The following is a 23,252-nucleotide window of genomic DNA, read 5'->3' on the forward strand; positions in this document are numbered from 1 at the left end:
CCTTCCTTCATGTTATTAGGCTATAATAATGTTTTTATATACATTTTTTCACTGGATAAGTGCCTTAAAAATTTTAAGATGCTTTTTCTGTTTATATTTTCTCATCTGACATATACTAATGTATTCATATGCTAAATTCTTTACTTATTATTAGTGATTATATGTCAGTTCGTCCTCCAATACAGAAATGTTCAGTGTCAAGCCACACAGCTCTTAGAAACTGAGTTAGGAAGATCCATTTCCAAACTGAAAATTACAAAAACTTAAGAGTTAAGCCACAGAGGTTTTCTTGGTGAGTGTACTGAAGCCAGTATAATATCGTTCTTTGATTACAAAATTGATCCAATGCATTATGGTGCTAAGTGTAGGATTTTGAATGAAAAAATTTCCTCCTGTGCATTTAAAAACAGTTTATGTTTAAACTTATAAGCATACATAGGTGATACAAATCTGCAATGAAATCAATGCAGTATATGATTTTGGTACTATATTGATGCATAACAATGCCTTTATTAGTACTAGTAATACTAGGATTCGATATTTTCTCTGTTTTTCTTTGGCGTCAAATCTAGGGGATATTTTGTTAGTAAAGCCATTTTCCCAACTTAGATGTTACCATCAGAGTTGTTCCTGTGGGACACACTTAGCTGCTACCAGGCAAATAGAATAGGAATTCCTGAGTAATTCCTAAAACAAATCTACAACACATCTTGTCAGACCAGTGCAATTACTACTGATCTGACTAGAAAAAAAATCAGCTTAAAATTCTAACAGCATGACCTTAAAGTTCCCAGTCCTTTTTAATCAGTAGCAATTGTTGAATCATCTACCAACTGCATATGGGAATACAGTATATATTACATATGCTGGTTTGCATAGAGTTCTGAAATATCTCCTTTATAAGGCTTTCTACGTTATTTTCACAGCGCAAAATATTCATTCTTAAGCTAATATATTGTTTCCAAGTTTGGCCTCCCTATGTAATCACTTCTTAGCACTGTATCTTTTGCCAGTTTTGAGATGTATAAAGACAAAGATTTTCTTTCAATTAAAAGGTCATATTTAATTAAACACTCAAAGAAGCCATGATGATACAAAGACCATGACAGCACACTATTAATAAGGTCTTTACATCCCAAAACACTGACACTCGTTGATCCTGGAATTGACAAAATTTGATCAATGGCCCCAAGTAATGTCATACAACTGGGTCAATGCCTAAAATTTTTCCTGTAATTACCATGTTAGTTTACACACTCTATTGTTGTTGTTTGTAACATAATAAAACTTAATGCCCCTAAGACAAACCAAAGTCTGATGCTAGATGGCACTGTATCTATATATGGCCAGATTTCAGTCTTGCACTGGTGCAGATCTCATGGCAGGGGCCATGGCTCATATGAGTGATGGACAATTTTAAACTTTACTGTGTATTGTACAGTAGTAATAACAGTGTGCTGGGTCCGGCTGAGATCACAGAATCACAGAATCATGAAGGTTGGAAGAGACCTCAAGGATCACCCAGTCCAACTATCAACCCAGCACCACCATAATCACCTCTTAACCACATCCCCAAGTGCCATATCCATATGCCTCTTGAACACTCCAGAGCAACTCCCGGGGCAACTTATTTCAATGCCTAACCACTCTTTAAGTGAAATGTTTTTTTCTAATGTGTAATCTGCACCTACCTGGTGCAACTTAAGGCCATTTCCTCTGGTCCTTTCACTTGAGACATGGCAGAAGAGACTGACCCCCACCTCACTACCATCTCCTTTTAGGTAGTTGTAGAGAGCAGTGAGGTTCCCCCCTGAGCCTTCTTTTCTCCAGACTAAACACCCCCAACTCCCTCCTCATCAGACTTGTGTTCCAGAGCCATCAACAGCACTGTTGCCTGTCTCTGGACATGCTCCAACACCTACCTCAATGTCCTTTTTGAAGTGAGGGGCCCAAAACTGAACACAGTACTCCAGGTGCAGTCTCATCAGTGCCAAGTACAGCAGTACTGTCATTTCCCTACAGCAGGACAATCACTTCCCTAGTTCTGCTGGACTCACTATGCTTGGTACAGGCCAAGATGCCACTGGCCTTCCTTGGCCTCCTGCCACTGCTGGCTCATGTTCAGCCACTGTCAACCAGCACCCTCAAGTCTGTTTCTGCTGAGAAGATCTCAAGACACTCTTCCCTAAACCTGTAGCATTATTGCACAGGATTGGTGTGACCTAAGGGCAGGACCCAGACCTTTGACATAATGAACCTCATACTATTGGCCTCGGCCCATGAATCCAGCCTGTCCACATCTTCCTGCCCTCCAGAAGATCAACATTCCCACCAAACTTGGTGTCATATGTAGAGTGACTGAGGGTGCCTTCAATCCCCTAGTCCATATTAGTTAACATATTAAACAGAACTGGCTACAGTAATGAGCCCTGGGGAACATCCACGAGTGACGGGCCACCAGCTGGATGCAACTCCATTTTACTACCCCTCCTGGGCCCAGCCATCCAGTCAGCTTTTCACCCAGTGAACAGTGCACCTGTCCAAGATGTAGGTTGCCTATTTCTCCATGAGAATGCTGTGGGAGATGGTGTCCAGCATTTTACTGAAGTCTAGATAGACAACATCCACAGCCTTTCTGCCATCTACCAAGTGGGTCACTTGGACACAGAAGAAGATCAGGTTGGTCAAGCAGGATCTGTCTTTTGTAAACCCCTGCTGGCTGTGCCTGATCCCCAGGTTTTCCTGCATGTGCTCTGTGATGGCACTCAGGGTGATCTGCTCTGTGACCTTCCATGTAACTGAGGTCAGGCTGACAGTCTTGTAGTTCCCTGATTCCTCCTTCCCACCCTTCTTGTAGATGGGTGTTACGCTTGCTGATTTCCAGTCCACTGGGTAAACCAGGATTGGGTGGTAAATGACTGGAAGTGACTTGGCAGGCTCTTTCGCCAGCTTCCTCATTGTTTTCGGGTGTGGGCCCACAGACTTGTGGGTATCTGACTGGCATAGCAGCTCACTAACCATTTTCTCCTGGATTATGGGGGCTTCACTCAGCTCCCTAGGACTAACTTCAAACTCTAGGAGCTAGGTAGCCTGAGGACAACTGGTTTTGGTATTAAAGAGTGAGGTAAAGAAGGCTTTAAGTATGCCAGTCTTCTCCTTATTCCCTAACACTATGTTACTTGCTGCATCCAGCAGAGGCTAGAGAGTCTCCTTAGCCCTCCTTCTGCTGCCAATGTATTTATAGAAACTTTTTTTGTCATCTTTAACCACAGTGGCCAAAGTAAGTTTCAATTTGGCTTTGGCCCCTTTAATTTTCTCCCTACACATTTCACAACACCCTAGTAGTCCCCCTGAAGTTACCTATCCATCCTTTCAGAGGCAATATGTTCTCTTTTTATCCCTGAGTTCAAGCCTAAATTCTCTGTTTAACAAGGCCAGTAATTTTCCCCACTGGCTTGTCACACAGCAAATGGAGATGGAGTTAATAATCTTCTAGCAGCTTGTATGGTGCAGTGTTTGGGATTTGTAATTAAACCAGTGTTGATAACACACCAGTCGTTGCTGAGCAGCACTGGCACAACATCAGGGCCTTCTGTGTTTCCCACTCTGTCACCTCAGTAAGTGGGCTGGGGATGCACTCAACATAGGGAGGAACACAGCTGGGACAGCTGACCCCAGGTGACCAAAGGAACATTTCATACATACAGTATTTTGCTCAACAATAAAAACTGAGGGGGATGGTGATTTGTCTGTCAGGTGGCCACTGCTCAGAGACTGAGTATTGACCTACATCTCTTGGGGTTTTATTCCCATTTCCTTCCCTTAATAAACTCCTTATCAACACACAAGTTTTCTCACTTTTGCTCTTCCTATTGTCTCCCTAGTCTCACTGAGGGAAGGGAGTGAGCAGGGAATGTACAAACAACCATGTAGTAGAGTTTAGCTGTTGGCCAGGGTCAACCAACAACAAATGTATAGAAGAGTATAATATACAGAACAATTCTATAGATAGTATTTTGTGTGTAGTTCAATGTGAAAGTGCCTTTAGATACAAGTAATGCATTCTTAGCAACTCACCTGTTTTGTAAATTAGAGCAGTATATGGATGTGGCCCAGAGCATTAAACCAAAAAAGAAGTGGAAAATCTTTTCTGATACAAGGTTAGTTTCCTAAAGAAACAAAAGGATTATGAAGATGTTGTAGCTGTCTGTGAACAACAAGATCTGAATTCACAGAACTGAACGCTGAGCCTAAAGAACTCTATTTTGTGGTAGAACAGTTATTGCTGGCCTAAGGTTAGGGTAGATCCTAGTGCTGCAAAAGGCTGAGAAAACATTACTGCCCCAAGTACCTCATAATCAGCAAGACAAAACAGATTGAATGGACAAAATGACACAAAGAGATGATGTCATGCACCATTTCAGCAGCTGAAATAAGAATTCAATGAAAATATAGTTATTTGTTCCTTACTGTCCCTCAAAAAATGACTTTTAAAATACTTTTGGTAATAATGTTTAAACTGATCTCACAGCATGATTCAAAACTCTTCTTTAGTAATTTCATTTTTAATATATGTTATTTAATATATATTTATATATGTTATTTAAGTTACCTCAGCTAGCTCCTTCACTTGAAAAAACACATCTTCTAGGCATAAACTTTTTTTTTATCAGAAAAAGGACAAGAGTGTACACAAGAAATAAAGACAGACCACTGCAATAGACTTGTCTGGCCAAGGGCTATAACATATACCATTCTGACCCATGGGAATGAGTCAGCCTCAGGAGGCTGACTTAATTCTTATGATCCCCAGAGATCACATGATTTTAGAGACTCCAGTAGATGCCTTCTAAGTAGAGTGTAAAGATGTAGAGGACGTATAGACCAGTCTTACCTTCCTCCGCCAAGCTCAGTATTCAGTAGAGAGTTCTATTATTATTCTATTATATTAAAGTGCTAATATAACTATTTTACCAATGTCACACAGGTCACATTTATAATGTGGTGAGTTGGTTTTATTTACCTATCTACAGTTACAGTTTCTGAGGTAGTTCTAAAATTTATAAACATACATGTTCAAACTACGTGTCTCAGCTCTTTACTTGTGCATATCTGGAGGAATTAATATAGGATTTTATTATCTTTTCATTTAATAATAAAGAAACAAGCTGTTGAATGTGTTAAATCCCCCCAAAAATCAAAAAGATAATACATGCTATAAAGCTAGGTATCAGACTGACATATATGACTTAAAATAAACAGTGCTATGTTGACTGGCACTGAGAATAGTGTTCACAGAGATAAGTGGAAGATGAAAGCATGCATTGCATGGAAGAAATGTCTCACCTGATGACCTGTAAGAATTTCATTATACGTAAAAATTGAAACATTGCAGTATGTATGTAAAAAAATAATGTGATATTGTAGTTGCATCTACAATGTGATTTTCCACATCAATTAATACAGGCAAACCTGAACACACATGAGCATAACTAAGGATTCAACAGGCAAGATCTGAAAAATTAATTGAACTAATTTAAAATATTACTAGCCTCTTCTACCCTAGTGGCAAAAGCTAACTCCAGTTTGCAGTCTAACATCCTAGCCCAACCCTGCCTTCTCCATGGCTCTGAGCTATGGATGACACACTGGGCTATGTTCTAAAAAATAGTTCAATTTATTTACAAATGCATAGAGACAAGTGACTTTAGTCATGAACAGTTTTTAATTTTAGATTGTCTTCAAAACAAAGCATATTTAAACAAAGATACAGCAGTGGACTTATTCTGGCCAATTACAATGTATTTTATATTTCAGTCGAAAAGTATACAATATATACTTAAGAGTATACATACTCCTTTTAAAATTCACTTTGTGAAGAAAAATTAAGGGGGTTTGTATTACCGGTCAGCTTTTTCTCTTTTTCTTTTCTAATCCTCTTTTGATAACTGTTTAGCCATCACACTTCATTTTATGCATGAAATCTTGTCTTAAAAATATGTTTCTTCTCATAGTGTTCTTTGTAATATCTTTAGATACAACAAAGTCCATCTTATTGCTGGACATCTCATTTACAGAACATACAGCAGGTACTGTATGTATATATGGTATATAATTTTACAGCTTTAGAGTTATCTAATCTCTCCTGCACACTAAGCTTTAAGACTGTTAAAAACTTAAATTGTAGACCCAAATGTTTTCAGATTGATGCTGGTTTTTAAGTTTCCATAAGCACTCCATAGTTTTTATTGTACTGCTGCTAAACTTTCAACACAATTACCATGTTTTGTGACCTATAACAGGGAAAAAAATAATAGTTTTCCTTATAGAAGAGAATGAGTTGAAATATGTATAATCAGCATGGGATGACGGGCAGAATATTTCTGTCAAAATATATTGGTTTCTCAAATTCAGCACAGTTGTACCGGACATAGCAAAAAAAGATATTTAGGGTAGACCAAGAAATACTGAGGTGAAGCAACACTCCAAAGGTCACATAGCAGGTCAGTGACCGAGATGTGAAGAGCACTGTGATTTCCTGACACTTAGTTCAGTGTCTAAATTTATGCTGTCTTTCCGCAGAAACACACAAAAAACCCATAAGAACTATAAATCAGATGCTCTGTGTAAGACCACTGCACTGCTGAAACAAATGTGTCTGAAACCTAATTTAAGAGCTCAGCTCTGGCATTAAACCCTTAAAAACATGGTTAAAAGATAAAACTTATCAAATGTGCTTTCTTAAAATACTGTAATTTTAGGGTTTTTTTTAAATGATTCTGTCCTCCTAGAGCTCTTCTCTGTAGCTTTCTTGGCATTTACCTTGGGGAATCTCTTTAATTCCAACTTTCTGAATTACTGTGGAGACTTCACATGACTCTGTACATGAGTACTTTCTGTTCATCCTCCTTCAGTTCACTTTCTTAGTAATCTGGTTGGCATACATTACACAATTATATCTACATGAACTATTAAATACATAATTACTGGATACCTTTCTCCTCCTTTCCAAGTTTTGCTGCTTTTCCTGTTATTTTGCCAAAAGGCTATCTAATCACTTCAAGCCCAGAGCCTTTAGCATGTACTCATACGTCCATTCCTGAAGTCTTCCAGTTATCTTTTTCCAGTCAACATTGTTTTCTCTCTTTTAGACACCAAACTAGCTACTACCTTTAAAACACGCATCTTTCTATGTCCAACAGAGAGCTGAGTCAGAGCTTTAAAAAGAAGTCTCTCCAATCCATTTAAAGGAATCCCAGGCAGATGTAGACCCTTTCAAGAAGTGCAGTGCAGGGTCTCCAGGTAGCTCCCAGATGATCCTGCTTGTCTCATTCTCTGTTAAACTTAGGTGAGTTTTTTTCCTTGAGGCTGAAAAGGAATTTTTTTTGCAAGTTGGTGAAAACCGTTTCCTGTTCAGCTCAAGTTTGTTGGACCTGTTCACACACTATTTACCATTACAGAGTTATGGTCTGTAAGAATGGTGCTCATGCACTGTAAGAAAAATGAAAATAGCATTAATATCAACAAAATCACCTATGTAAGTCAGACACACATCTAAACTTTCCATGAGACATACATGCACAACTACAAAAACCTGACATACCTTACCATTTCATTACATAGATTGAATAATTTAAATCAACATCACTAAATCCTTGAGAGAGTTATATAAAAAGTAGGGTATAAAAACATTCAATACATTTTAAGCTACATCTGTTATAGTCTTTACCTATCATAATCAAAAACCAAAGTGAAGTCCTATCCTTCTAAGTCTAAGGAGCAAAGAAAAAGTAGAGTAAGAAAAAGCTTTTCAAAATCTTTCTCTTTATTCTTCCTTTTTATTTATCAAGATTTTATCCACTAAGACATCTACATTATATTCTGTTCCTGGCACACTGTATGCATCACTAACCATATGCCTTCTGTAAACTGTAAGAATTCATTCACTTCATTCATTAAAATTCACAAGGCCTATTATTCTGTTTACAGTCTAATAGATATTCACTGTCACTATTCAGGCCTCTGATTCAATTTGCCTAAATCCCAGATGCAGAGTAATCCTGATGGAGATTAGCTTAATTTATCACCAATTTCTTCTCAGAACCAAGAAAGGTTGGTATTTCATAATAAAAGCTGTGTTTCTCCTTTTTTCCCGAAGTAGCACACATAGTGAAAAAACAAGCAATAAATGCCTGATTTTTTTTAATGGTGATATTTTCTCAGTTACACAGATTTTGTTTTGCATATAGAACACCACCTTTTAAGGTGTGTATTCTGCAAATAAGACTACTGATTCTCATCATATTGGAACACATCCCAGAAACCAAGTATTATCTTGATTCTGACTGAGCACAGATTGGCAGACTTATCTTCTACTCCACACAATACAAAATAATTACTCTGGGTATACTTTTCTGGGTAAAGCGTTGACAGTTTGGAGTGTAATAAATGAAATATACTTATCTTTAGGCTTTCAAGAGTTCCCAGTGGGGAAAATTTTCTAGCAACTTGAAGTCATATTAAAGGTGTCCACTTCCAAATCAAAACTGACAGTGCTGATTTATATGATACTATCTGCTGTTGTTTGTAAAATGTCCCCGTGACTCACTAAAGAAACCTTTGTTTGATCAAACAACACTGCCAATTACTAAATTTTACAATTACCCATGATGCAGCTGGGTTTTTTTTTCAGATAAAGAAACAAATGGTCATTGTGCATCTGATCTGGGTAGCCATATAAAGAAATATGTTCTGCACATCCTGGGCCTGCAAGGAACTGGAGCAGTAGTACTGTCACGGTTTGAGAATACATTCAGCAACAGAAATGCTCTATGAAGAATATTTCTTACTGCCTCACCATAACTGGAGAATTCTGAGAGTCGCCTGCAAGGATTTCCGTCTATCCAAAGAACTGATTCTCTGGCTGGCGGTACAGGCACTAGCAGTACACTTGTGTTGCTCTCGTGTTATAAAGGAGCTGACAAAACCCAACGGAATATTTCCCATATATTCATGCCTCCCAACCCAACTACCAATTATGTCTAATTTTCTATTTCTTTTTTTTTTTTTTAGATAAAGAACAAATAGGACATCATCTGCATATGGCCATTCTGAGAAGAACATGTTTCCTAGCAATGCTCTATCTTCACCAACTGTTCAAGAGAAATAGACAATGATGGTAAATAACAGGAATTTGCCAAATAAAGGAAATTTTTAATGTGAAAGTGGCCAGTCATGAATTACTTATTCTTTGCAACAGGAAGAAATTTCATGTAACATTTTCAATTAGCACTGACAGTAAGGGCAGTACCAGCACCTCTAGCCTGTAAGCCTGTCCCTGTTCTGACTCTCTGTGGTACACAAAAGCTGTTGTTCTGGGTTTTCAAAAGGTTAACTGAATTTTCATGAACTAGCTCACAACTGACCCATATAATGTCTATGATGACATTTCCTAAATGGAGTAGGGAGGAAGCTTCCTAAGGCAGAAACGAGCAGTGAGGCTCATTCAGGGGTGGAACTTCTTAACAGAAGTGTTAACTTACCTACTACCTACAGCCCAAGAAAGCAGTGAGAAATAGTTGTGCCGAAACAGATGCCAGTATTCAAGATAAACTGCAGGAAGGTAAGCGAGACTGACATATACTGGGATATAAGGTAAACTGACTGAATGGCAAATAACTGGCAGAACATTACTTGGCCAAGCAGAGGTGAAGTAAGTCCTCTGACGCATGTGGCTGCCCACAGCTGTATGTCAAACAACAGAGAGAGGGGGAAATGCACCTAGCTTAAGCCCTGCTCTCAGTAGCCAAAATGAGGGCATATGTCTTAAGAGGGTGAGGGCTAGATCCCCACGTAGATCCATTAAGCTTGCCAAGTAAACTGCCGTGGGTCTTGATTTTGGCAGTCAATTCTATTAGATGATTGTACTGGAGACCTATCAAGAAAAATGCCAGAACATACCAGATGTGCACTGTGCTGCAGTTAGTATCCTCTGTAGAAAGCACACAAGTCCCAAATGACAGAGGCACTATCGAAGTGAGAAATGCACTTGGATAATTTCGAAGCATTCAGCTGCCATCACCTATTTATTACAGCCAGAGCTGAATATAGATGCCTAATCAAAACATCGTCCTCAAGGTCAGAAAAGCTCTGATATTCTCATACTCAGGTAGTGTCATCACTGCAGATTAACCTTTCAAAACTAGTTTTGCTCATGTACAAGTTGACTGGGACAGACAACACTATTGAGTCTTGAGCTTACAAGGTCTCTAACAGCAACATACAGTCAAAGTCTAGCTAAGCAAAAAAACCCATACTACATTAATGCAGGAAAACAGAATTCACGCAGAATTTTGGACAGCTTCATAGCAAACTAACATGGTGTACCAAATTTTCAATAGACACCCAGTAATAGTAGTTTTTTAACTTTATCCAATGGCTGTTTTCTGCATGAGTTCTCAGAGGTACTGCAAACACAACAAAGAACATTTTGCTGCAGTTGCTGTGCTGCACATAACTGGCAAGATCCACCTGAGGATCTGATAGTGCAACACATGTTAAAGAAAATCCTGAACAATGATAGAACGTAGAAATCGAGTGAATGACTCAAAGAGAATTTATGGTGCTGATGGAAGCTAGATGGGATAAAAATGTGCAGCTTTAGAAGAGGCATCTGAAGTATTGTCAGAACCACCTGGTCTCTCGTACTGGTAGTTTGCATTCTTCTGTAATTAAAATGTTTCATTGGGCCTAGTTAACATTATACTTACAGCCTTACTTTCATTATTATTTTGCAGTCTTCATAAATGTCATGGACAAATTTTATCAGGATTTGAATTTTGTGATAACACTTAATAATCAAGATTAGCTCTGATCTTTACAAAACTCTAAAAACACCTATATTTTAAGATTTACTTTTCAGAGCAACTGCATGGGCTATTTTTAATCCATTTAAAATGTTATTGCCATTGCATAGCGTACATATTTTATCTGAACACCTCAATAGTAGGTCAGACATCTTAAAAAACAGTATATTAAAATGAATAGTAACCTTTATCAACTGACTCTTACCACCTGCCAGAAAATAAATCAGATTTATTCAATGAAACTTAGTTTCCATAAAAGCATTATAAGAAGTATAACTATAATCTTATGCTTTAATATTGTAATAATTGAATTTCATATCAGATTTTCAGTATTTTACCCAGAAATGAGGTTAGACTAATGAACCTAAAATACTGCCTTTTCTGAATATTGACTCAATATTATCCTTCTTTTAGACTCAAGGCATTGTTGTAACATAATACCCTAACTTTGAATACTTATTCAAAAGGAGGACCAGTAAGAGAAAAATTTCTTAACCAGCAAACTTGTTAGTTATAAAAATTCTCAATTTAATTTTTTTTTTTTTTAATAAAATGTTTAAAATCTTCCAATGGCTACTAAAAGACTGGGGATATTGTAATATCTGTATATAACATTAGCCTACTTCATTCCAGACACAGAAAAGAAATATTCATGCAAGACCTCTATTTTTACACAGTTACAGATTTTTTTTATCTAATATAGATTGTATGCACCCTGTAATAGCTACCTTATTAATAGCACATTTTTAAATACTGCCTGTTTATTATTGTTCTTTATTATTGTGGGTTTTGCTACCCACAGATATCCTCTTGATTTCTTTAGTCTCTTCTCCATCCTTTATAGTCTATTATTGCTCATATTTTCAGGTTATTATCTATAATTCATTTCCAATTCCTTTATATTGCCTTTTTATTTCTTAATATTTTGTTAACTTTCCTATTAAGTTGAAATAGATATTTATAAGGAGCTACTCTCTAATTATGGAACTGTGGTTTTTTGGTTACTTAATAAACTGTTACAGTCCAAAATTTCTGTTCATATTTCCTACTAGCCTATATCTTCCTCATACAGCTTTGGAGAAATGAACTGCTCTGAATCGACCTATTTTAGGTGCCCTGTTAGTTCCCACTGAAAGCAATCCAGGACATAACATCTGATCCCTATACCATGCTCCCACAAAATAAGTCCAATAATTACTTACAACGTATTGGATATAGCAACTTTTGTTTGCAATTATTTCTTCCATGATTTTTGAAACTATTAAATAGATGCTACAATTTAGCTATTTTATTTCATTGCATAAGTGTCCCAAATTGGAGTGCCCACAGCAATGCAACATTTTACTGTATATCACAAATATAGGCTCAATTAGTAACTCATCATAATGTGATTCAGTTATGTATACTGTACTTCTACCAGAAACTACTCCCCCAGGTTTTGTTACTTAGTATCTATGGTGGTTTGAAACTCTCAAGGATCCAATTTTTAAGTTCAAGCCCCCCCTCCCACAGTCTGCCCCTGTGAGAGGGTTTAGTGATGGTATGGACTTGATATCTTTTTCACTTCATGTGGAGAGTTTTCAGACAAAACACAACCATTCGTTATTGGGGGAAGGGAAAAAATATTTACAAAGGTTTATTTACTCACACCTATATATATATATATATATATATATATATATTCACATTGAATTAAATTCCTCTTTTCCTTCAATAAAAGTCCAAGAAGGAAAGAGAAAAGTCTTTCTGTCACTGCACAGGCCACAGTTCCTTCGTTTCAGTTTTTTGTGGCACTGGTTAGTGTCCTTCATTTTTCCTGAGGCAGCAGATTTAAGTATGGTAGTCAGGATTTTGGTTCTTACTTTGTGGAAATTCCAACCCCGAGCCCGAGCCTTCGGGGGATTTCCTTGTAGATCTTCACTCCTCTTGGGGTAGGACATTGAAGGCAGCTTTCAGTTCAGTCTTACCAAAGCTCTTTTACTCTGTCTCAGCTCGCTAGCACGATAGAAGCAGCAGAGGGCCCGGCCACCTCCCCCGTGTTCCATCCTGGCTCAGCTCTCAGGAATGACTCCGGGTTTCTCGGCTCCTTTCTCTCACTCTAGCTGCTGCTGCATTTTAGGACTCCCTAAAGGTTTGGAAGTCCACCCCTCCTCTTCAACAGGTCTCTGGGTTTTGGGAAAGTAATACAGTCTTACCCCAAACCAGCTCTGTTGAGTTTTCCTCTGTTTCGTTGCCAGCTCTCCCTCCTGCAGGAACATCTCTGCGTCTTTCAGCCGGCTTCATGTTATCTTGTTACTACTGGCTATCTTTTTGGCTTTCAGCCATCGCTGTTTCTGTTCAGGACTGCTCCGCTGCCGCTTTCAACGTTTTCTGCCACTGCTGACAGTAAGGAAATTCTCCCAGCTCTTGATTACGGGACCCGGTCCAGCTTTGACACTACTCCGGGTCTCTTGTAGCCTCAGCTGGGGCTGGGGGCTCTTGGCCCCCAGAGGGGCTCACTGGCCCCCTGCCTCCTCGTGGTTCAGATCATGGCTACCAACCTACTTACTAAAACTACTTCACCACCTTCTCTTCCGTTGCTGTGGGTATGTAATTTCCGTAGGGCGCATATGAACCTTTGATTGGTCTAGTATTATCAGTGGGGCAAACCATTACTGCCCCAGAGAAAAGGTTTTTCAAACCACCACATATCTTTACTAACAGATGGATTCAAGATCCTGTGGTTCTGTGTTATCAATAACTCTACAAGCCAGTAACACTGTCCGGTATAAACAGAAAGAGTTGCACTCTGTTCTCTGAAGTTCCTCTGTTGTCTTATTAATAGCTGTAAACATTAATTAGTAACTGAAATAATTTAATTGTTTTATGTTAAAAAAAGAACTATGTAATGTCACAACAGACATGGAATAGGTAGACAAAGCAACTGCATTCAATTTATGAATGAGAAGATTACAATTGCACTCTCAAAACAAGAAAGGCTTACGAAGCGATCAGAATAGAAGACAAATATGTTAACCTGTTTAAGCAAGATAAAGGTTAAACTTGATCTCTATACAGAAAATATTACTCGAGTTACTGAAACTGGAGAACCAAGGTCAGGGGAAAACTGACAGTTACCTGGAAGAAGAGAGTAGAAATGATACAGATCAGACTTCAAAGGAAGAGCTGGTGCAAGAAGGAGTACTGCTACTTATCACAGTAAGTATTATCACAATACCTGGATCTTGCCACACAGGTTATAACATCAGATACACAAGATGTATTTTAACAGGATTTACTTGATATACTGTGCAATTCCACTGAATCGCCAAGGATTTTCAACGACATTTTTTTACAGTGGTACACCATGAATAGAATCTGATTTTAGCACCTAACTAAACAAATTAGTCTACTTAGGAACTCCTTATTCATCAACATTTGACTTATAGACAGCATCTTAATTTTCAAAAAAATCTTTCTGCAGAGGAACAGTACTCAGCAAAAATCTTACTTGAAATATGCATGCATATTCTTTTTATCCGGGCAAGAAAGTAGGTATTTAGCTTCATTAGCTAAATACTATTATTATTATTATTATTATTTAGAGAGAAATTACATATTAACATTCTTTTCACATGCAGTACAACTGTGTAAGTGCTAATGAATATTCATGGCAACTAACACTGCAGCTGTCATTCAACAATGAATGAAGTTATCATAATACTTGCTAATGGGTGATTTTGCTCATTACAGTTACTTTTGAGAACAGAATACCTTTTACTTTCCCTTTTTTTAAATGTTTTACAAACTTGGCAAAACAGGCAAACACTAAAGGTCTGAGAACTGCCATGTAGAGTGACTTCTTATCAGATGACAATAGAAAGAAGATATAATGCACAAGTATTTAAGTTACTAAATTTCAATCCACAGTTGAAAGTTATTCTTGAAGAGATAACTATATATGCCTTCTTTTTATATGTAGTGCATCAAAATACCATTGCTCTTTACTTTGGATGCTACCACACTTGCCCAAACATATCTGAAAGGAGCTCACCTCTACAGAGATCCAAGAAAAGTAGAAAACTGGATCTATTTCATGGGTTAATAAGTTATAGTCTTGTTTGAAAATAGGGATCTAGTAGATACATGCTAAATTCATAAAATCACAGAATCATAAAATATCCTGAGTTGGCATTGATCAACAACGATCATCGAGTCCAACTCCTGGCCCTGCATAGGACCAGCCCCAAGAATCACAGCATGTACCTCAGAGTTTTGTCCAAACACTTCTTGAACTCTGTCAGGCTTGGTGCTGTGACTACTTCCCTGGGGAGCCTGTTCCAGTGTCCAACCACCCTCTGGGTGAAAAACCTTTTCCTTATATCTAACCTAAACTTCACCTGACACAACTTCAGGCCATTCCCTCAGATGCTATGTATTCAAGATAGATACATACTGAATAGGCTTTATATTTCTTAATTATGTGGTGAATATTTCAGAAAAATAAATAATATTTACATTTCAAATATTAAATTATAAAACACATATTAGTGTGTTCAGTGAAACTTTTCACTGATTTAGTATGACGAAGTGATCTGTCTGATACCACCAAGACAGTATTGTTGCATGATGCACTATAGCAGTTTGTTAAGTATGTAGCCAAAATAAGGAAATAATATTCTATATACTGTTACTAAAACTGCTTTCAGTTTTGCAATATAGAGGCTTCCTTATTCAATATTTCTAAAATAAAAAGTATGTGCATATGGAAAATTATGTACTTCACACCGATCAACAGATATGAATTATTATATTAAATGTGTTGGGAATTTTTTTGCTGCAGAGTAGTCTGATATAAAACTAAGTACTTTTTCTTGGGAACAAGTAAATGGCAGCCATATATAGAAAGACAAAAATTATTGAAGTCTTTGTAAGTCTGGGAGAGAGACCCTGATTCTTTCTCCTTATTTAGACCAATTCAGACCTGATACCAGACCACTGCAGGAACTACGATGATTGTTCCAGAAAACGGAATGCACCAAAGATCAGCCCTTGGTTAATCTTTTACATTTTTCTTTTAATCAAAATTACCTTTATTTAGGTGAACACTCAAAGAAAATCAAAATTCAAACCTTTACAAATGTCTTGAATTCTTCTACTTTGTCGCTGGTGAGCAGCAACTTCTTCTGTACTGCTTCCAAAGCCTCTGCACTCTGTTTAGCCAAGCTATGTAGTTGATCAGATGCAGCAGTCTCAAGTTCAGTCATAGCACATTCAGTCTCAATTATTTTGCTCTCTAGTTTGGTAAGCTTGAAGTCCTGAAATACATCCGCAGAGACACAACAATGCTATGATAAAAGCTGATAAGGAGTTATGGTAGATCACAAATGTATGAACAAACCAACCTCCCACACCATGATTAACATCACAGAATATTCCACTTGCAACACGTAAAATGTAATTTCATGGCAAAAAGTAATCTCATTTTCAGTCATTATGTCCATGTTTCAGTATCTAAATTTTAGAGATGTGACTGAATCAGATGAGAGAAAAAGGTTACTATTAATCTGCTCTTTTCTCCCTTTCTGTATTTAAAAAGTCTAAGCTGATGACCTTGCAACTTTTCATTTGAAAGAAAGGTATGAAAAAGTTCCACAGTGCAGCCATCACAACTCTAATTACACCTTTTTCTCCAACTCATCTTTAGCCTTGTGATACATCTGCTCATACTGAGACTTCTCTTTCGTAGCTACTTTAAGTCTTTGTTTCAGTGAGTCAATGGAAGCTTTTTTGCCTGAACAGTCTTCAGCCAGTGCCTTTACCTGAAATAATGAAAGGCCAAGAGCATTGACTATCAAGATGTATAACTAAAAAATTAAAATAAAATCAAAACTAAGCCTACCTATATTACATTAACATACTTTTGCTATATAATTTTATTGAAATACTTTTTTTCGGAAATTACAGTATTTAATAAATCTCTACTGCTGATCTAGTAGAGACCAGTTTGCACACAACCTTTTAACATAAGTTTTGACTTGTATTAAATATAAAGAAGAGCTCTTCATCTGCAGAACTGTTTGTTTATATATATTTTAGAGTTACAGTACTTGCAAAAGGGAGCCATCCACAACTCCTACTCATTTCTTCTGTTAGAGGTAAAAACATAAATTCAAATTCAACCAAAAAAACAACTGTCTACATGTTAATAGTCTGTAAAGCTTCCTAGATAATTATTATCTAATGCAAACACTGATTTGGGGTAAAATGAAAAAGACCAGTGCTCCTGATAGTATTAATAGATCATTCAGCACTCTTGATAGTATTAATCACAAAGTTTTCCTGACAATATCGAGTAACAGGGAATTTCTTTGATCCTTTGCTGAAGATAATGTAAAATTTATCAAGCTGATTTTCCACCTGGAATAATCAAAATAAAGTATGGGATTTGACTCTCTGGAAATGCAGTGCTTAAAATACTCAAAGGAGAGCATTAAAGCACATCATTCCATTCCAAATCTTTTACCTAAAACCAAAACCACGTATTTCTCTCATGTCATACTATAGTTTGCTTGCTTACTTATGCTCTCACTTTCTGGCTGTGGTTTTCCTAATAACACCTTATCTTTGGCATGTCAGGTAAGATAGTAGCTCTCTTTAGAGCTGAAAGTGCTATATGACTGCAAGCAGAGATAGTGTTTGTGATATTCAGCAAGCACACCCATTCTAGGTTAACAAAAGCAAATTAGTAAATTGTTTATTTCTATTTTGGGGTTGCAAGAGGTATAACCTCACAGACAAACAAACATCATAATCTTTTCTGGCATTAAAGACTGAAGTCCAATATATCAGCTGGATAATATAGAAATATGCCAAACCATATACAAGTTCTCCTATCTTCAGTGAAATCATCCTAAAATTGTGCAGGATAAAATAATTTGCTATAGAAGTCAAGCATTACCTACACAGATACAATTACAGTAAGCTAAGAACTGTGAATCATTCATAACACTGCAGTAGAAAACAGATTAACATATTAAAGCATTTAACTACTATAGCCAGGAGAGATGCATGGACTTCATTAGCATATGTCATGTAAAATCACCCTTGTTTCAGTCCTATATTTTATGAACTTACAGTGCATAAAACTAAATCCCACTACTTACAGCATATTCTTGCAACTGTGTGTTCTGAATACTTTAATATTTAATTACACCTCTAATGAAGATACAGTAAATTATGCTGAATTCATTCAAGCTATCACCATATACTGATTTCATACAAATTATAGTGGAGGGAATTACACACTTATAATTAATTATATCTTGTTTGCTTAAAGCAATATATTGATTTAATATGTATAGTGTGTTGAAATAACTTCTGTAAATCCACCAGCTTCCGTTTTTCCTAAAACTAGGAATTGCAAGAAAGAAGTATCTTTCTCTCAAGACTTTCCAATGCTTCATTTGAGGTTTTCTCGTTTTCTTGACTTGCTTTCAGATGAGACTTTAGGTCTTCCATCAAATGTCTTTTCGCATTAAGGTCCCTCTCCAATCGAGAAATTCTACATGGGAAGAAGTCAGTCTCATGACACTCAGAAAATTTTCTTAATATGCAACTAATGCAGTAGACAAATTATTATTCCTGTAGCTTTAAAATACTTTTTCAAACAATAGCTGATGCAATTCTTGCAATTTCCCCCATTCTCAACTACTAAACCCAGTTTCAAACTCTTATTAAACAGACCTATTTCTAAATATGCAATATATTTGTGATTTGCTTTTTGCTTGCTGAACTGAAATCACAGTAATTCTTAAACTATTATCATAAAAGGCAAAAGAAACCTGCTGAGCATGCAAAACTTAATAATTAAATTCCTTTGATATCTCAAGCAATCATTCAGACACTATTTTGTATAAAATTATTTTCAAAAGAAAATGAAATTGGAAACTCTCCTTTCATCCAACTAATACACAGAAATAGATGAAAAATCTCTATCCTTATATGTCAGATGAGATAAACTGCAAAACCTAGAAATAACAACAGCATTTGTCAGAAAATTCTCTAATAAATAAAAAAGAAACTCTCACGTACCACAAACTAATCTGTTCAACGAGAAAATTATGCCTTATACAGTACTTCCACTATCATGATACAAATTAATATTTTAAATATAAATATAAGCAATACTTGAAAATGTTCAGACATCTGAATTTTTTTTCTAATGAAAGCAAAATGATTGACGGCAATATGTTCAGGAATACAACATAGTTAATACAATGTCAATACCATATTAAAAAAAAACCCCAGGAAAATAGTGCACCTAAAGTTTCCTCCAATCTGTTTCACCCTAATACTAATAATGTTATTTTGCTGACTATATATTACAGCTTATGAAAAAACAGTATCTGTTTTTTAAAGAAACCATGACATCCAATAAGTATTTTAAATTTTAAATCTTATGGTGGAAAAATTCAGTTTCATTTTGAAACAGAAAATAAACAATGCTCACAATATAACCATTTTAAGCGCTGCCTGTTTTTCACATGAACTAATTTCAGATAAGTAAACTGCATTCTTTCTTCAATTATAAAAATTAGAATTGTTAGAGGACTTAAATCCTGAACAGACAAAAATTTCACATAAATAGCTTTTTTATACTTTTTATAGTAATATAATTGAATAACAGATTTATATCAGTTAAGGTAGGTAGAATAAAAATCTCAGTTGCATACTCGACAATTTGTGAATTTAAAAATGAGGAGTAAACCTTAATTATTTCAAATAGAAACAAATACAACTGTCTTTTTGAACCTTTTTAATGAAGATAACAGTAGCTATTTAATCTTATTTAAGCATTGGAACCTTGACATGTCTCTTAGCCCCTAGGCAAAGAATTACTGAATTTGAGAGACTGTGTTTAACAGTGCTGAGGAATTCATTTTGACTTACATCAAGGATAAAAAGTCTACTCTAGAGTCTGAGTTTTGATTTAAGGTATTCTTACTGCAATACAGATACTGTAGTTAGTTAGTCACTTATCAGTTTACAACTCTAGCATGTACTGCTGCAGTTTCTAAAAAAACCCCTGTACCAGTCTGCAAGACTGCAATAAAAAGAATACAACAGTCTCTTAAAAATCTAAGAATGCTAAACATTGTAGCAATTTTACAGCTGTCACTGGGTGGCACCAAACACAATGGATAGAAGAGTGACCGTACTTCGCTTGTAGTTCTCGAATCCGTTCTTCTTTTTCCTGGACTTCATGTTTTAGGGACTTAATGGTGGTCGATTGCTTAGTGATTTCATTAATCGATTTCTGTATTGAAAAATATTAAAATATAAATAAAGCAGACTGAATATGATCGCAGTCAACAGGAAATTTTGAAACAATGAGCTGAGAAAACTTCCATGTATTTTATGAAAGTTCTTAGAAATTAACTGGTGCGAAAGGAGCATTATTACTTCCTAGAAACACTTAAGTAGAAGCACATTCCTTGGAAAATATGATAAAAATCAGTACTTTTCCATTGTTCTAATCATGTATGATTAATGTATGTTCCCCAGGCACCTGCAAGCCCAGTGCACCTATAAGGACTGTATTTTCTCTTGCATGACATAGTCAGATGAAAAGGTTAACAGAAAAGAAAACTGGATCTTTATTTGAACTACATCTTTGAATGGTATAGTTCTACAGCACAAGGGGCCTACATCTACATAGCAAGAATGTCCAATAATTCCTTTCTTGTGCTTTTAGAAATCCAAGACAATCTACAAGAGTGGTTGTTTTTTTGTCACTTGAAATTCAAAGCACAAGACAGAGATATTTCCATTTGCCTGTACTAACACAAATTCTACATTTCAGTTACAAGCTGATCCTAATATTCAGGCATATGTAATTCCAGTGAAGGAGAATTATACAGTTGTTGGCCATTCCTCATTGCATACAGTAATAAGAAAAAAAAGTGCCTCAATTGCTCCATGCAAACACACATATCATCTACCCAAGATTTAAATACAGAATAAAAGAATCAGTGTACAGAAATAAAAATATGAAACTTAACTAAGTAGTCATCTTAGCAATCTGAGTATTTGCATTGAATGCTGTTGCTGAAAATGGTACATCAAACACAACGCATAGAGAGATTTCAGAACTCCAAAAGGTGTTGCCAAAAGATACATACACGTTAAGCATAAGCACAACATAGATGTGTGCATCTATGCATACAGGTTCAGAAGCTGTACAACAGCTTTTTATTCACTATGTATAAACGATAATCACACAGATCAGACACGCTGTAAACAAAGAAACTTCAGGAGAATTTCTCTGCTCAGTGCAGACTTGTAATGTCTATTAACATTAATGGGAGTATTGTACATAACTCTGTGCCTCTCAAGGGGAGTATATGTTCTTGTGTGCATTGTTAGATGTAAAATACTGTTCTTAATAACTTGTCTAGTCTATTTAGTATTATTATAATGTGAGGTATAACCAGATAATTGTTAAAATGATGTATGCTAGCAGAATATTCCTGAATTTCCTGAGACCTGTTTGTGGAGGTTGAGCTTCATTAATGTAGAGCACAGCACCCTGTTATACAGTTACACACAAGATGTGAACTTGAACACTTAGGTGAGCCTCTGCACATGCTCAATGGCAGAGACATATGACTGTGGTATTTCGCTTTCAAACTCACCACCCACACTTAAAACATTTCTTTCTATTGGCAAAGATACCAGGAGCCATTACATACAACATAAACAAACACTGCAAAGATAGCTCTGAGGAAAAAAAACCTAAACAACAAAACCAGGTACTTTGAGATTTTGAGCCATAAGGAAAGCTTTTGCTGCTTACACATTCAGATATTTCGGAGAATAACTTTGCATCTCGTTTTTAAGTAAGATAGATAGTCTGGAACAATAGTTTTGTTCCAGACAAACAACTTTTGCCAAATTCTTCTCTAAAAAATGACTTGTAGAACTTAAATTAGCCTTAAATAAAGTTAGGAATTTTAGAAACTTGATTTAAGCAGCTCTTGAGGCCCTTACAGTCAAAACTCCCATCCAATTCAGAAAGCAGCGAATTTACTCTATTACTCAGCATTTGGGGTCACAGACTATTTTCACCCTAAATACCGTTTTGCATATATGGTATATTGTTTCATCAAAAATCACAGAATCGTGTAATAGTCTGAGTTGGAAAGGACCCACAGGGATCACCAAGTCCAACTCTTAAGTGAATGTATGGATGTAATATATTTTGAAAAAGGAATTAAAAGCCATGCTAGTATTTTGACATCAGATTTATTGATGCTTGCTAAATGTTTCCTTTCCTACAGAAACAAAAAAGCCTTGTATTTTTCAGCTATTTATTTTGCTGTTCAAATGTAGCAGAAAAATAAAGTAGGCTTCTATTGGATGTTACTCTCAAACTGTTTTAAAAAAATAAATCCCCTTTTTTTATTTTTCTTACTTGCATAGAGCAATTGACTATTAGGTTGCTGGATAATGAAGATACTCATCTGAAAGGTACAACCCTAATTAACAGAAATCACCACTCACCAGCAACAGAAGCAGATTAGTCAATCTTAAATGTAAAAACAATAGTCAAGAAGTCAGTGTGTATGGTTTCAAGATCTTTTTCTCATAATTAAAATAGGTCAATTTATATGCCTTTGCATGGCTACTCTCTGCTGGCCTCATCTCTTTATCAATGTGACCTACCTTTACTAATCCCTGAATTTAGATGTTAGGCATCCACTGTGGTATAGCCAAGATCTGTAATACCATGATTGCCATCAAGAGCTAAGAGGTCTGAGCATTACCAACATTTGTGCATTAGCACAGCTAATCCAGTATTTAGGGCCAGCGATGTCGCCCATGTAACATGGCCTTTTTTTCTACCTGATCCCTCGGCAGATGTTTTGTTACCCTCCCCTTTCTTCTAGCAGCAAGAAACTGTACTATTTTGACCTTTTCTCTTTCCTCTACTATTTAACAGAAAGTGATAGGAAAAAACAACTTTAGGATGTTCTGTTGCACATATATTTCCTCCAGTGAGAAGAGGAAAAGAATTAATATGTTTGAGCCAGGCTACCTGCTGAGAAAGCTTTCAGAAAAACACAGTCCAGTATCTACACCATTCGCATGTAACAGAATCACTGGAGACTGAAAAATGACATAATGAATAAATTAGTATTTTCCTACCAGCTAATCTACAAAAATACAAATTTAAAACAATAAGTGTTTCTTTGAAGACAAAACCAACAGTGACGTATAGGTAGCGTAACACTGTAACATAAGCTGCCCCATCAGCTCAAATTCTTTGCTCCCCTTTCACAGATAGCTATTGGTTTTCTCTTTGTTAAAGGAAGAAAGGAATCAACACAATACTCACTGAACTAA

The 23,252-nt window shown here is 36.3% G+C and overlaps 1 protein-coding gene across 1 annotated transcript in view; it reads right to left on the reverse strand.

Moving 5' to 3' along the window:
* The window catches only part of CNTLN (centlein), a gene marked incomplete at its 5' end in the record, with an annotated part of 156,507 nt that overhangs the window by 13,269 nt on the left and 119,986 nt on the right, over nt 1-23,252 (reverse strand). Inside the window, 4 exon segments of the mRNA XM_027670739.1 lie at nt 15,977-16,162; nt 16,529-16,666; nt 18,282-18,408; nt 20,066-20,163. Coding sequence (XP_027526540.1) covers nt 15,977-16,162; nt 16,529-16,666; nt 18,282-18,408; nt 20,066-20,163 — 549 coding nt within the window.

This window comes from Neopelma chrysocephalum, unplaced genomic scaffold (genome assembly GCF_003984885.1).
Source record: "Neopelma chrysocephalum unplaced genomic scaffold, ASM398488v2 Primary Assembly neopelma1_96926, whole genome shotgun sequence".
Taxonomy (NCBI): Eukaryota; Metazoa; Chordata; class Aves; order Passeriformes; family Pipridae; genus Neopelma; species Neopelma chrysocephalum.